This window comes from Takifugu flavidus, chromosome 6 (genome assembly GCF_003711565.1).
Source record: "Takifugu flavidus isolate HTHZ2018 chromosome 6, ASM371156v2, whole genome shotgun sequence".
Lineage (NCBI taxonomy): Eukaryota > Metazoa > Chordata > Actinopteri > Tetraodontiformes > Tetraodontidae > Takifugu > Takifugu flavidus.
In genome coordinates this window covers 7,824,721-7,840,407 of record NC_079525.1, presented here as the reverse complement: position 1 = coordinate 7,840,407, position 15,687 = coordinate 7,824,721, and the positions used below count along the sequence as shown (strand labels likewise).

Genomic DNA, 15,687 nt, shown 5'->3' with positions numbered 1-15,687 from the left:
GTAAACATCTCCTGCTGCTTCTGCTATGGATTGACAGAACTTTATATTGTTCCAGACTTTAATCAAACAAATCTTCCTGAGACAACAGTAGCACACAGCAGAATTCTGACAGAACCCAACAGAACCTTGAAACTGTGCAGCTATGACCTGCAAGGTTGGAGTTTAATTGTTTTGTGTTTGACTGGTTTCATGTCTCCCAGTAAAGCTTTCTGACTAGTGACTGAATCAAACTGTTTTTTTCCTTTCTGGAAGTGAAAGTGAAAGTTAATGGCAGGAAGTTTCCCTGAGAAGCAATAAACATCATCCCCTCCACCCTGCTGTCATCCAGGGGGCGTAAAGATGACAAACAGCCAAGCAGCGGTGGTGCCGGGGAGCTGACACCCCCGGTCTGGAGCCTTTCCAGCTGTGAACCTCGGCCCGGCTGGGGCCCCCGCGAGTCGCAGTGATCTATTGCCGGTGTCCGTCCTGCTGGAGCGGCCGGTCCCGCCTGAGTGCGACTCTCTGGAGGCCCCTGTTTAGCCTGATCCAGGAAACAGGCCCTTTCCTCCACCCAAACACTGGGAGCCCAGCAGCGGTTCGCTGTGGGCAGGTCAACGAGGGCGCTCACGATGGAACGATCCAAACCTGCCCGTAAAATGAACAAATCAAATCAGAACTCAGAGGTGTTCTGTTTATTTATTTATTTATTTTTAATTAATTTATTTATTTCAGGGTTTTATTGAGAGATATTAATTACAAATGGAGGCTTTTAAAATACAAACATTTATTCTCTGACACTTTATTTCAGAACGAGATCATATGATCATTTGTGTTCCTGTGGGAACGTTTGTGAGATCAGGCTGACAGAGGTCGGGTGAGTGGGTACTTTCTCTGCTGCTGCTTGGGGGACTGAGCAGAAATAACTAAACTTGAACTGATTCAACTGGCAATACTTTTACGACAATCCAAATTTAATGTAAAACATAAATAATTTTAGTCTTTTTTCGAAGAAAAAATGATTTTCTCTAATATTTTAAAAGATACACTTTATCTAAATTTCTCCACTTTTATTTGCTTTTTATTTTATAACATTTATAATATTTATAAAAAAAATTATATATATAAGTTTGTAAAATAAAAAAAAGCTTGCAGCGAACTTATTATAGTGGACGGTATATTTTACTTGTCAGCTTCCTCATTTGATTTGATGTGTGGCGGAGTAGCGTCCCCCCTCCCGGTGATAGCTGAAGCCGTTGGCAGGTTGTGAAGCCGCCGGACTGGACGCTGTTTAGAAAATAGGGAGCTGATAAAGACGCACGAAGAGCAAAAAGCGTCTCTAATGGTGCGGCAGAGGGGATGATGGAGTAGTCTGTGTCTGCCCGGGAGGCACTAACGCCCCCCAGTTTATATACAGGTCTGAGGTGTCTGTGTGTGTGTATGTGGGGGGGAGGTCGGAATAAATATTCATCATCCTAACTAAACTGTTAGAAAATGAATCCAATAAAAGCTGGTTCGAATTAGCGCAACCAGCTTCTGTTGAAACAAGCTGATCCCAGATCAGCTCCCATAAATTAGAGCTGGGAGCACTGGTTTCCTCTTGAAGTGGAGGCTTCAGGAGAGGACCCCCCTCCAAGCCTTTTAGACCAGCTCCGCCCCTCACACCCACACGCACACGCACACACAGAAGGCCCTAGATCCAGGAGGCCCAACACGGAAGCTTTGGCCAGCTTTCCATTTGAAACCTCATTTCAGGTTTGACTTGGTTTCCATAGAAACCCGAATAGTCGGCGTGTGTGCGCGTGCTGGTCGTGCCCAGGCAGACTCCTCGTGGTTCCGGGTCACTGACGCTTTGATGGGGCTGTCACTGCATGCCTCGGCGAGATCAACACCACGCGCACGCGCAACACCACATCCCATGCACCTTTTGAGCCGCAGGCAATCAGACGCGCGCACGTTCACGCGCAGGGATAAACAGATTTGAATGTTGAACCGTTGAACAATTTGAGATAAATCCGAAATATTAGGGGGATAAAACACCGAGATCCTATTAAGCGAAATGAAAAGTTTAATGTCATCAAACAACAACACCGTGAAACAAACGCACGCACGTATCCACACACGCGCGCCGGGCCTAGATTATGTTTCCTCCTTCATCCCTCCATCCAGAGCCGCTTGGCGCCTCCATGACAGCAGACTGGAGGTGTAACGTTTCTTATTGTTACCTCCGTCGATAACACACCCACGCGCGCGCCCACGCACTTTTGTTAATTGTTCAGAATAAGATTAAATCTGAGGTTTATTTGTTCTGATTTTGTACCCTGAAAAGTTTCTCAACCTGTTTAAGACTCACAGGTGAAAAAGTTTCCTATTGTAATAGATGAAGATTCCTCCTCTTCCTCATCCGCTCCTCCTCTCCTGGATGCAGATAAAACACTGACTTCCGCTTGACAAACATCAGGGGTCCTCAACCTGATTGGACGCGGAGCTACGCTCAAAACCCTACAACAGAACAGGTGAGTGTGTTCCAACCATAACCAGAAGGTTCTGTTTTGGCCCACCAGACCTTGTGGGCCTGGAGACTAACCCAGAATCGCCCTTCTCCTCAGACAGGCTGATGTCGGGGCGGTAACTAGCCGGTCCCTGCTGAGCTGGGCCGAGTGAAGGTTCGGCCCGCGTGAGCGTGATTTCGTCCATCTTGAACTCATACAGATGTCATAAACTGTAGAATGTTGTCATTTTAGAAACGCGCGGTTTTCTGCGGCCAAACAAAGGAACATTCCTGTAGAGTGACTCTTCGACGTTAGAGACGCTTTCAAGTGTTGCGCCTTCATTTCAGAACCTTCGCGGTTCTGAATTTCGTGTTAAATTCTTGGAGTTCCGTCAAAGCCAGATCTGGAGCCGGTGTCCCAGAACAAGCGTGGCGTCACTTCACGTTAACCAAAACACTTTTAATTTTCTTTCCAGCGGCTCCGGAGTCAGAAAACACAGCTCAGCCTGGCGTCGTTGGATTTAATGCTTATTTAAAGTAAATGGAGGCGGCCGCGTGCCAGTCTAAACACAGGCCGCCTGCTCGGCTCCGCTGGGCGGGGACGCGCGGACCGTGATGGGACGTGGATGGAGAGAGTCGCCGGGGAGTCTCGGGGGAACCGCATAGATTTGCGCGCGCGCGCACACACACACGCACGCAGAGGCAGCAGGATCCAACAGCGCGTGCACGCCATCAGCTGATCACCTGATCAGAAAGATGACGTTACCGAGAGGACCTGATTCATGTTTCCATTATTGATGATTCTCATTATTGATCATTGCTCATTGAGAATCTACACAGACATATTGCTCATTAAAGCAAACTTGCGCAAAGTGGCAGATGATTAAACGCTTTTGGACTTGATCGTTTTGCGATATAATTTATTTTCTTTTTTGATGGATCATGAACTGGTGAAGATGATTCAGTCAACTTCTCATGACGTTTCTCCTCAGGCCCATCATCGATGTGAAGCTTTGTTAACTCTGAATTTTTCTCCTGCTGCAGCTCATGAACAATGTCAAACATTTTATTTGAACTTTTTTAAAAATAAAGCTGGTGAAGATTCTTCAACATGTTTTTTAATCATTTAAATTTTAACCACAAATAATTACAGATTTAATTTTAATGTGCATTTTAAATAGAGAATAAATTCATACATGTGGGTTTAATTTTGTTAAAGATTTGTAGTTTTCGTACCTGTAACAACACCTGGGGGCGCTGGGGGGGGAAAGGGGGTACTGATAGGACAGATAGGCTAAGCTAAAAACGTCAGAAAGTTTTCCTGGAGGAATCTTAATTGCTCCGTGGGGCCCTGTTTATCTGCTCCGGGTGGTTATTAATACAACAGCCGATAAAGAGTCCGCTGAGACCCTCGAGAGCAGCTGCCGACCCACAGGGCGGACGGTGGGACAGGTTTGGGGTTGTCGGTGGCGGGTTTAAGCCTTTGCTGAGAGTTTGCGTCCTTGTTCCTCCCCAACCAAGATGGATGTTGGAAGAATCTGTTGATCTTCGCCACCTGGGTCAAAGGTTAACCTGAGACAGACAATCAGCATTTGTCTCCACATCTGACATCTGACCTTGACGCGCCACCAAAGTGACCTCCGGATGCGCACAGATTTACTCACACAGGTCCGAGCGATGACGCGAACAATAAGGAAAACTTGTAACCAGCAGATATAAACAAGACTGACAACAAACAGGCCGCAAAGCCAAGAAGACAACTCCGTCCTCCATATTCCAAAAACACAACCGGAACGTCACGTTCGCTCCACCTTCCATCTGCGTGACTCTTTCACAAAAGCTCCTTCCAGCGTACACGGACTCTCCAGCTCACACGACCCTCCCCCTGACGGCAGAGGAGGCGCAGCTCCACCGCCCCGGTAGAGACTCAGCCACAGAACTTGAGCAGAGAGACGATCTGCATGGACACAACCGGGACTAATTCATGCGTTTCCGTCGCGATGAGGGATCCCAGGACTTCAACGCGCCACCTGCTTCTTAATCTGAGTTGATTGCCAGAGGAGAGGACACGGAAGGAAACAAGGAGTGCATGTTACTCAGCGGGCTCCATTTCCTCGGTGCTGTAGATCCGGAGCTGGGTGACATGATGCTGCAGAGCCCGCTCACCTCCACGCCGTTTTCTGTGAAGGATATCCTGAAGCTGGAGCAGCAGCAGCAGCAGCAGCAGCAGCAGCATCAGTCCGCCACCCTGGAGCTCCAGCACCGACCCCACATCCAGCTTACCGGCTCTCCTTCTTCCCAGCAGCAGCAGCAGTCTTTCCAGACTCCGCCGTCCTGCATGCTGGTGCAACGGGACAGCCCCTCATTCTCGGAGGGAGAAGACAACCTGGCGTACTTAAGCGCGCTGGCGGTGCGGGAAGAGGACCGCGCGGAGCCCAGCCTGTCCCCGGACATGTATGTCCATCCCGGTCTAGAGGGAGCCAAGCTGGACCCCACCGAGCTGGAGGAGCAGGAGAGCAGTGAGTGGACCCTCAACCTCAGACAGAAGACAAAGGCGGCAGGAAAATGCTGCCAGTTCCAGCTGATGAAACATCAGTAATAATAATGATTAGAAATATGGAAACCTGCGTTTATGCAAGAGAGAAAATCCAGCTACACAAACACGCATTCATAAAATTATTCATATTTGAAAACTGACACGCAGAGAAACACATTTAGAGCGTAAAAGCTAAAACAAATGAAAATTGTTCTTTAAAAACAGCCCGCATTTCTATTGTGGAACGTGTCAATAGTTTACATGGATGACTGTAAAATGTGAATTTTGCAAATTAACAAATTAACTACCTGGACGTCCAAATCAGCTGAGAACGAACAGTAAAGTCTGAACTGGATCAGATTAAAGAGAAAAGATGTTAGAGGTGGATTTCTCACATTCATCTGATGCTGCTTGGATTTAATAATTAATACTAATAATGATCACTTTACAGATTATATCCGCTCCTTCATAGTTTAGAACAAAGTCGGCTCATTGTTTTCATAAATGTTTCAAAGTGAACATGAAGTGTGTGTCTGCAGAGGCGAGCTTGACAAATATTTGAATTTTATGTCTGTTGATTTCAAAAACTTGCACATGTGTGGTTGGAGCTCAAATGTCAATATTTTCTGCATGTCTGCGCCCAGAGAGCTGTGGTCTTGTGTCCCGGGAGGAGGCAGCGGAGGGCGCGCAGGGCGACCCGGATCGACCAGCGCAGAAGCAGCGAAGCCGGCGGAGACCCCGGGTCCTCTTTTCCCAGGCTCAGGTCTTCGAGCTGGAGCGACGCTTCAAGCAGCAGCGCTACCTGTCCGCGCCTGAGCGCGAGCACCTGGCGACCACCCTCAAACTCACCTCCAACCAGGTGAAGATCTGGTTCCAGAACCGCCGCTACAAATGCAAACGGCAACGACAGGACAAATCCCTGGAGGCGGCGGGCCAGCACCACCCGCCTCCTCCGCGGCGCGTCGCCGTCCCGGTCCTGGTCCGGGACGGGAAGCCGTGTCTGGGCGGGGCGCAGAGCTACACGGCGGCTCCGTACGGTTCCAACCCGTACGGTTACAACGGATACTCGGCATACACATACAACAGCCCGGCCTACAACAGCAACTACAGCTGCACGTACAGCAGCATTCCCGCGCTGCCCCCCTCCAGCACGTCCAGCGCCTTCATGAACATGAACTTGAGCAACATGAGCAGTCTCAGCGGCTCCCCGCAACCGCAGCCGCACCAGGGACCAGCGGTGTCTCCCTGCCAGGGCTCCCTGCAGGGCATCCGGGCCTGGTAGCCTCGGAACGCTTTTCCAAACGGGTTTTTTTTCCGTCGTGCGTGCGAAACAACCTGCGTGTGTACGTACGAACGTAGCGTGAAGCGATGCTGAGCTTTTGCCATTGACACTAAATCAATTTCAAAATTTGGATTTTCACGTTTTGTTCATCTTCACGTGCGCGCGCGCAGGGCTGAAGACTGAAGGCTGACGTGTCCAGCGCGAGGGCCGGGGTCACCCACGTTTGCGGGTTTCTGCTCCTGAATTTAAAAAACAAATAGAATGTTTTAAACATGTATATTTTAACTGCTTCAAATGTTTGTCTTAGTTTATTTCACATCTATCAAATAAATCAGAGAAAAGGGCGATGTGTTTGATTCTGTCCACAAAATAATTAATCATAATCTTCATTAATAAAGATGTTGAATAAACCTCCTAAATGAAGCTGTCTAGTCTGCTGCAGGACATATATGAACTTGATGGAGGTAAATTTTGCTCATCACAGGGCTAAAAGCTGTTGGAGGAGGCCGGGCCAGCCGCGCTTTGTCCCTGTGCCAGGAGCCCTGAAAGGAAGAGGTTTCTCTCCATTTGAGGTCCTTAAAGGACGAGATTAAGCACCTTAAATACGCCCGAAGAGCGAGCTGCAGCCGCGCGGAGGGAGACAGAAATAATGGCTCTTATTGGACTCGGACAAAAGGTGCGTGGTGGGCAGAACCGGGCACTCAACAAAGACAAAGGCGCGCAGGGGCCGTGAGATTGACGTCCTAATATTCCCAATTCAGGCAGCAGGCAGCGGGTTATTCTGCAAGGAGAAGGGACACGCAGGAAAAATGTGCTCACTTTTGTTCCCCTTCAGGAGGCTTTTGTTCGGCCGCTCCGAGGACCCCAGCCGGGAGGCTTCAGGGCAGCCGGGCTGGAGGTGCAGGCAGCGGGGAGGCGTGCGTGTGAAAGGACAGGCCTTTATTGCTACAAGTTTCACCATTTATTCCAAATGAGGGAAATGGACGGGAGAGTTTTAGAGTGGCGGGGAGGGGGAGAGATGCTGAGGAGGGGGGAGGGGGGTGTTATATATAATAGTGTTATTTCAGCTCAGAGGGAGTTTTATTCTCACAGGTCTGATCAGGGAAATACATGCGGCGAAAATAGCGCAGACGCAAATATTCACAATTAAAAAAAAAAAAAACCTAAACTTTGGCTTCATCCAAAAATCACCTGGGAAATAAGCACAACGTCGTATAACCCTGATTACTCCCAAAATAATTTATATTTTTTTTTCATTGCGTTAGAAAATTAATTTATTAAAGCATAACAGCAAATCATGCCAAGGAAAAAAAATACTGACAACTGAAGGTTTCTGTCTGAAGTTTTACACTTTCTTTTTAAATTAAATGTAAGTATTTTTCTCTGGTAATCATGTTAATTCATAGTCTATTATTATTATTATTATTATTATTATTATTATTATTATTATTATTATTATTATTATTATTATTATTTGTAGTAGTAGTAGTATAAGTCTAGTCGAGTATTTTATCAATGTTTGATTTTAAATTTTGAAGCAAAAAACGTGATCATATTTTACATTTCAGTTTATGTTAAGCGTCAATGCATTTCAAACGTTAAAGAAAATAAATGTATTAATAGATTTAAAGACAAACATTTGGAGCAGTTTTAAAAAGGTAAAATGTACATTTTAATTAAATCCGCGGGTCGGTGTTTATTTCTTTCTAAAAAGAAAAAAAGTTATTTAAATCAAAATAGACTTTAAAAATTGAGCAAACGATTGTTGATATTTACAGAAATGTTTAAAGATTTTTTTTAATTTAAGCCTGAGTTAACATAAATTAGTTTTTATTTTAGTTTTTAACGGTTTGAATAAATCATTCGTTTTTAAATGCAATGAAGTAAATGAAAAAGGTTCTTTATGACCGAAAAAGAAGTTTAACAACTTTTATCGCAGTTTGTTGCTGTAAAATCCAGTTAAATCGGAGTTAATCCTGATTATCAGATGATCTGGAGCCTCCTCAGACGGCAAGTCTGCGCCTCTGATTCACATCTTAATCTGTTTGGGACAAAACAGCCTCGAAGCAACTGCAGCAGCGGCAACAGCAACTCCGGGTAATGGAGGAGTAATGAGGAGAAGGAGTCGAGAAGCTGCTGAGAGGCTGCAGGAACAAAGAAAGACGAGCCAGAGAGACGTCCACAGGTCAATAATCTTGCAGCGGCAGCAACAGGAGCAGGCGCAGCAATGGGAGCAGCAACAGGAGCAGCAACAGGAGCAGGAGCAGCAATGGGAGCAACATGAGCAGGAACAACAAAAAGAGCAGCAACAAGGACAGCAGGGGCAAAAGCAGCAGCAGCAGGAGCACCAGGAACAACAGAAGCAACAGGAGCACCAGGAGCAGCAGGATTAATAGGGGCAGCAACAGGAGCAACAGGAGAAGAAGCAGTAATGGGAGCAGCAACAGGAGCAGCAGTAGCAGCAACAGCAGCAACATTAGCAACAGTAGCAGCAGGAGCAATAACAGCACCAAGAGGAGTAGCAACAGGATCAACAGAGGTAAAAGAACAGCAACTTCTAATTGAAAAAACAATCAAAGCTACATCAAAGGCTCACTACTGATCATGGTTACACTGGTCCTTGTGTTGATCCATTGATTCCTGAGCCAACAGGGAAAGAAAGAGGAACACACGAACAGCTGCCAGCATTAGCCACATGCATTAGCCACAACAGCAGCAGCTCTTGGAGTGGTGAGAGAGACGACTGTTGTCTGCATCCACTTTAAATGTTTGTCACATTTGCAGCCTGTGTCTTTACTCCAGTGGGGGTATTGGTGCTAATTTATCAGTTTAACTGCCCCCAGAATCTCCCACAGGCTCTGCTGGGGCTAATAAAAACATGTTAATGCTGTTGCTCCACTGGGCTGGAGAATGTCTGCTGCACCACGGAGGCCCAGCAGCAGCACTGAGGCCTGACAGGCCCTGACAGGCGCACACACACACACACACACACACACACACACACACACACACACACACACACACACACACCATGCTGAGGTCAAATAACAGAAAACCAAGTTTCACTGAGAACAGCAAAGACTGGAGCCCATTAAAACCAGTCTGACCAGCCTGTCTGGTCCATCGGTACACCTCCTCAGCCCCCTGGTGGAGAAACCTCGAGGTGATGACCAAACTAGTGAAGAAGGGAAGGAGAGAAGAGCCAAAGAGCTGAACCTTTCCTGGATCTGAGTCTGTTGTGTGGTGATGAAGAAGGATTCTCTGGGGAGATGCAGCAGAATTCAGATCTGATGAGAGACGTCCTGACAGCTTTGTGTGTGTAGGTAAATCTTATCAGGGTTTTAAAATAACTTTTTATCAGTCTGGAGCTTTATTACATCCATGGCAGTGAGCTGATGTCCACTGGGCTTGAGGTCATCTAAAACAGGAAGCTCTGTTAGTTTAGCATCTCCACCTTCCCCAGCCAGTTTTCAAAGTGTTCTAAATTGTAAAAAGAAGCTGGATTTCCTCAGGACAGATTTCCTCTTTGGTGCAGCCTCTGCAAGAACTAATAGACTCTAATAAATGACCTAATTTAAGATCCACATTCGTCCAACCTCTGCTGAACATCAGGCCGCTGAGGCCCGTGGGAGAAATCCAGCAACAGAGAAAGTGACACCTCAGATGCTCCTCATACACTCCTTAGATGCTCCTCAGTGTCTGACGTCAGAGATCTTGGCTGTGGATGTTCTCAAGCAGCCTCTTTAACTGGTTTCCTGTGTGCAGCACTGGCAGACAGGGAGGAAGAGGAGGAGGGTGGGGTGGGGTGCTGGGCTCGTCCATCAGCCCCACACATCTAAATATTTATGCAGTGCTCCACATCCATCCAAATGCTGCTGCAGCGTTCTGGGTCTAAAAGTTTTGTTTCTGGGAAGATGCACGAGGGCGCCATGTTTAGATGATGCTCCCCACGGAGATTTATCCCAAACTGTCAACCCTGACAATAACACTCATAAATTCTGAAGTGTGTGTGTGAGACTGAAAATCATTAGAATCATTAATTGTGTGTGTGTGTGTGTGTGTGTGTGTGTGTGTACGTGTGTGCATGCATGCGCAGCAGCTGGGAGAGTCTGGCCGTGTCACTTCTGATATCCACACATTAATTTACTGCATCTAAATTCTGTTCATGCAACTAATTTATGATGTTTATTTTCTAGTTGGCTCGATAAAACCTCAGATGCTTTATTTGCTCCATCTAGCATTAAATTAAATGATAATTTTTTTTTCACCAACTAAAATTATTGAGAAACCTTCAGCTTTCTTCAGTATTAACACATTTATTATTCCTGGTTTATCACTAATATCCAGCAACATTAGCAGGAACATTAATAGTTAATTAAAAATCTAGTTTTCTACTGAAAAACACAGATTATATCTGATTATCAAAAAAACAAATGAAAGTTCCATTTGAACCTGGTCAGTTATAAAAAATATCTCGTTAGAAACATAAACAGTGTGTAAAGGTGATTTAACCAGCATGTCTGTGTGTTATATTCCATTTCTGAGGTTTTTATATATAAAACTTTGGATATTTGTCAGTAAATCTGATTTGGGATCAATCTGGAGACCTTGGGGGGAAGGGTGTGGTGAGAAATGTGGGGTCAGGGCTATTTTCTGGTGTGCCTGTATGTCAGGCTGATTAACGACCCCTTCCATCCAGGATGTCTGAAGCCACGCCCTAATGGGGGTACACTGGATTCACTTCCTGTCGCAAGGACATCCAGGTCCAGTTCTGCTTGCAGGTACCAGATGGGTCTCTCTGAACATTACGCAGGTTTGTTACTGATGTACCTGAACCGAAAGGACACCAGTCTGGCTTCTGGTTTCAACCCAGAGTTTCCAGTTTCTGAAGGTTTGAGCTGCAGGACCAAAACTATGATTGTGAAATTATAAAATAGCCATTGATGCTCAAAACTCCAGAACTGTTCTGAGTCCACCACCTTTACCCATGACCCCCAACAGAGGATGCCGTTTCATTGCTGGTGGATCAGGTAACGAGAATGTTTTAGTCTCACCTGCTGTGGACCTCAGCTCTGACCAAGCCCGCTGCTGGCCCCCCAACCCCCACCTGAGGGCCCGACCCCTGCTCCTGAGACCTTCCTATCCATCTAATGGATCAGCTACCGGTTAAGCTCACTGAAGCTGCGGGGGCTTGTAGGCCACAGGGAGGGACAAGAAACACAGGGCCAGTGAAACCAGAGCTGACAGAGGACAGCAAGTCTCTGTGGGGCCCTGGAGCAGGTCTAATCCTGGTTTCTCACAAACCAAAAATGGTCAGGATCTTCCTGATCCAATTGATCCCTTAAGGAAACAAGGAGACACAGGTGAAGTTCTCTTGGCACTCGTGCAGGCAGCACCAAGAGAAGACCCTGCTTCTGCGAGGAGCTGCCACTTTATTTACAATTCACAAAAACAGAGTTTTACAGTAGCGGCGCCACTTCCTGTCCTCCGCTGCCATCTTTGGTTTTCTGCTCCAAAGGTTCTTCAGACATTAAAAGTTGCTTCCTTCCTCATATGATTGATCTACAGCTCAGCTCTGGCTGGTACAGGCTCACTTTACATCATTTATGTACAAGCTGTTTTAAACGTAAATATCAGCTGATAGATGGAGTTGTGCTCTGGGCATCAGCAGCTAACTGAAAGGTTCATTTACTGGTTTCTATGGTTTAGTTAATGTTTCTAGTGGTGAAGTGCAAAAACAAAGAGAAGCAAAAAGGTGTGACATAGACGCAATAACGTTCTGAATGTTCAGAGACCTTCAAGCTGCAAAGGGGATAATTAATGCAGCACTTTTACTGTTTTATCTTCTTGTTCAAACATTGGAATAGTGTGAATATAAGGATAAATTAGGGAGTTTGTGACCCGTTTTCTGACCACTGGCACCAGTATTCTGACTAGTTTCATGTACACTAGATTTAGGGTGGAGCTGTGCGCCCCCTTGTGGCCACCAACAAAACAGTCAAGGTAAAAGATCAGATTTGGCTCTGGATCTGTTTAAAGCCCTGAATCTCAGCTTTGAGGACATTATTTTCTCATCAGTCACTGGGTTCTTCAAAATTAAAAAAATACATATAAAAAATAAATGTCTTTAAATGTAAGTCAGCACTATAAGGCGAGAGCTCTGGTGTTTGGGGGGGGGGCTTCCAGATTCAGCTCCAGAAATAACAGCAGAAATATGGAGCCAGACGGACAAGAGAGAAACAGGTCAAACTCGACTCTTAAGGGAGAGATCATGTGTTCCTCAGCCCTTCCAGAATGCAGCATCAGCCTCTTGTTCTGTTTGGAAGACGTGTTTTTACCTGCTAACTAAACCTTGTGCGCTTAACAGACTTCAGTAAACAAAATAGAATTTCACTTTAAGCTCTGGAACTTCAGAAGTTTGTGGCGGTGAGGTCATTTATCTGCGTCTCTGTGGAGCCGCCGATCATGCTGCCGCTTGGTGAGGATGTATTTGAAGAACTCATACACGGACCAGCTGATGGCCGTGGAGGGCATCTGGTAGATCACTCGGGCTTGAACGCCTTTGAAGAAGGCGGGGATGCCGCCCATCCGGTACACGGCCCGGAAAGCTTCGCCAAGGCCTGAGATGTGGCGACCAGCGGAGGCCGAGGCCACCCCCGTTTGCATCACATGTATGGTCTGAGCCTCCTGCGTGTTCAGAAGGGTCTTGCAAACATCGAGGGGAGTGGTGGCGGCGGCGGCCACGGCTCCGGCCAGGGCGCCCGACAGCATGTGGGAGGAGGGGTTGTACTGTCTGTGGGGGTTGAGGAGCTCCTGCAGGTACTCGTAGGTCATGAAGTGCAGAGCCTGGAACGGCACATTCATGGTCAGCTGGGTCGTGTAGCTGCGATAGAAGGCGGCCAGGCCCTCCTGCCTGAACAAGGACCCCATGCAGTGCAGCACGCCACGATACGGAGAGTTGAACATCTGCAGCCGCTGCTTCACCACTGCAGGACAGTCACAAGACCAAGAGGAAGGAACATCACACAAGGAAAACTGCGGACTGAGTAAAAAACGGTCGACCTGTAAATTCAAGTTGAGTCACATTATTGTTTATTGCTGGAGCGCCCCCTGACGTCTGAATGGTGGAACTGCAGTATTTAAACAAAGAATACACCCGTGTGAGACATTTTACCTTCAGCTGGGTTCATGATGGCGTCATGCAGCAGCGTGGCCATGCAGCCTGCCACTCCTACAGGAAACACAAGCATCTTGTGAGAAATAGTTTGGCAAAAGTGTGTTTGTGCTGATGGAGGGGATTTTACCGTTAGCAAAGTGGCTGTTGGCACCGGGATGGATGGCGTCACTCAGAGAGAACTTGATCTTCTCATAGCAGGTGAAATAAAGTGCGTGGGCTGGCCCCGCTCCCACCGCCAGCACATTTACTCCTCTGATTGGGCGCCACACACCCTCGGTCCGAATGATCTGCATCAGAGCATCCGTCACGTTCCGGTAGTGTGCTCCTGGCTGTGGGTGCAGGCTCTGCATACGAGTCTGTGAACACAAAGTTAACCTTTATTGACAGCAGCTGGGCTGACACCATTCTTCAGTATCCGAGTAGGAAGGAGTGTGATGCTCACAGGTTGGAATGGGTGAGATAAAACCCTGATCACAGTTTAACCTTCACCATGAGCAAAGTGGGTCAAAGCATCCATGGGGACCTTTGGTTATTTTCCTGCTACTTCCAGTTTTTACATTCATGAACAAATTCAGAAAAAATGTTTTATCTTGCAATTCTCTTATCTTCAGCAATTCAAACAAAGATGGTGCAACTCTGAGATTTCACAATCGTCGCTGTGTGCAACATTTCCCGGTGCTGGTTCTGTCTACAGAGGGAAAACATCCCTGAAGGACTGGTCACTCCAATGGAATGTGCTCCGTCACCCACTGGCAATAATTCCAAGATGTAGAAAAACTGCAGCCGAACATTTTGAGTTATGAGGGAGAATTTATTGTCACCGGGGAAAATTCTGGGATGACAAAAGGGTAAAACAAACATCACATAAACAGAAAAGTTGCCCAACCTGCAGCAGCGAGTCTGAGGAAACACCGATGGTGAAACAAGAGAATTTCCAGTCGGAAGTCAGCAGGTTCTACTTCATTTAGCTCCAGTTGGTGGTGACGTGCGTTTCCTCATCAGCTCATCATAATTATTAATATTATTATAGTTTTATATCAGGAGATCACATCAGATGAGATGTCATGGAAACATTGGCCTAAAGCAATTAAACCTAAAACACTGAGAAGCAACTTGTCATGACTGAAAGCCCACAGAAATCCAGTTGTTCCTCATATCACCTGACCAGGAACTGAATGATGGTGAGAAAAGTTTCCAGTTAATTCTTCCTGAATGACTGAATACAAACTGATGCAGGAATTAAATAAAACCTGTATCCTTGATAAAGGTTATCTGTAAGCAGCTTAACAGTCAGCATCTGAAGAACGACGACAACTTATTGTGCCTTTTAATCCCCATTTAAGCAAATGTTAATTATTTACGACCAAAGACGAGAACATTGACTGACGTGTAAAGAACTGCGCAGTTTTAATTAACGCTGTCTGGGTACATATTTAATGTGAAACTCGGAGCCGATTTATTGTGGCTTTTCTGTTTTGTATAAGCATAAATAAACTATGGATCACTTTCAGGCGTCTGATAAAGGACGTATGTTCGTCAAGAAAGGGAACTTGAGCTAGAAGGCTAGCATATGCAAGTCTATGTGAAAGGAAACTAATTAACAAAACTTAGTGTATAGAATTACTACAATATAACGGATGCGTCAATTTAAGCACACCTGTCCCACTTTAGAAGTTTACTTTATTTAGCCTGTGTTGTCTAACTTTCTTGCGGATAACATTAATAATTGTCTAACCTCTGTTAGCATGTCGAGCGCAGGCTTCTACTGAGGCCTACATGACAACCTAGCAGGCTAGCTAGCTTACGCAACCAGTGGCTGAAGTCTTGACTTTTACTTAAATGCTATAAATTACCTTGAGTGTCGCATTGATCACATACCTTAACACAGTCGATGGGGTACATAAGGCAGTGCTCCATGATTCCAGCTACGGCTCCGGCCAGCATGTGAGTGCTGGTGGCGACTCCCTGAGGCAGTCCTTCATAGTCTATTTCAGGTTCCACAGGGGTCGAGTTGTCAGGAGACGCTCGATGTAACACCGGGCCCACATCCTGGGCCCCCGCTATTCTCGGTGGAACAGACCTGCTAAACTCCCCCATGGCCTCCATCGCCCGGTCGCCCAACCATCGAAACTCTGCACCGGCTGCTGCGCTGGTCACCCGGCTGTCTACGCCCGGTGTTTCCAAGGGCGTTCGTCGGGGCACGAAGCCGTTTGCCTCCATTCAAG

At 46.5% G+C, this 15,687-nt stretch overlaps 2 protein-coding genes and 1 long non-coding RNA gene across 3 annotated transcripts; 1 reads left to right on the top strand and 2 right to left on the bottom strand.

Moving 5' to 3' along the window:
• Window positions 1–3,569: 3,569 nt before the first annotated feature.
• Window positions 3,570–4,309, bottom strand: LOC130527562 (uncharacterized). Its single transcript, XR_008951064.1, has 2 exons — window positions 4,132–4,309; window positions 3,570–4,039 (listed from the first exon to the last, which is right to left on the bottom strand). It is a non-coding gene; the product is annotated as an uncharacterized LOC130527562 (long non-coding RNA).
• Window positions 4,310–4,335: 26 nt separating this feature from the next.
• LOC130527497 (homeobox protein Nkx-2.5-like) lies at window positions 4,336–6,704 on the top strand. The gene is made up of 2 exons (XM_057036094.1): window positions 4,336–4,986; window positions 5,648–6,704. The coding sequence occupies exons 1-2, from the start codon at window positions 4,557–4,559 to the stop codon at window positions 6,283–6,285; spliced, it is 1,068 nt and encodes a 355-aa protein (XP_056892074.1). The 5' UTR covers window positions 4,336–4,556; the 3' UTR covers window positions 6,286–6,704.
• Window positions 6,705–11,654: 4,950 nt separating this feature from the next.
• LOC130527487 (mitoferrin-2-like) lies at window positions 11,655–15,682 on the bottom strand. The gene is made up of 4 exons (XM_057036073.1): window positions 15,341–15,682; window positions 13,590–13,818; window positions 13,460–13,516; window positions 11,655–13,271 (listed from the first exon to the last, which is right to left on the bottom strand). The coding sequence occupies exons 1-4, from the start codon at window positions 15,680–15,682 to the stop codon at window positions 12,718–12,720; spliced, it is 1,182 nt and encodes a 393-aa protein (XP_056892053.1). The 3' UTR covers window positions 11,655–12,717.
• Between the last annotated feature and the right edge of the window lie 5 nt (window positions 15,683–15,687).

What these genes read in the sequence shown, in the direction of transcription:
- LOC130527487 (XM_057036073.1), bottom strand. Translation starts at nt 15,682, where the DNA reads ATGGAGGCAAACGGCTTCGTGCCCCGACGAACGCCCTTGGAAACACCG. An exon ending in CAACAGCCACTTTGCTAACG is followed by an intron (nt 13,517 to 13,589) that starts GTAAAATCCCCT and finishes TGTTTCCTGTAG; the next exon opens with GAGTGGCAGGCTGCATGGCC. An exon ending in CATCATGAACCCAGCTGAAG is followed by an intron (nt 13,272 to 13,459) that starts GTAAAATGTCTC and finishes ACTGTCCTGCAG; the next exon opens with TGGTGAAGCAGCGGCTGCAG.
- LOC130527497 (XM_057036094.1), top strand. Translation starts at nt 4,557, where the DNA reads ATGTTACTCAGCGGGCTCCATTTCCTCGGTGCTGTAGATCCGGAGCTG. An exon ending in GCTGGAGGAGCAGGAGAGCA is followed by an intron (nt 4,987 to 5,647) that starts GTGAGTGGACCC and finishes GTCTGCGCCCAG; the next exon opens with AGAGCTGTGGTCTTGTGTCC.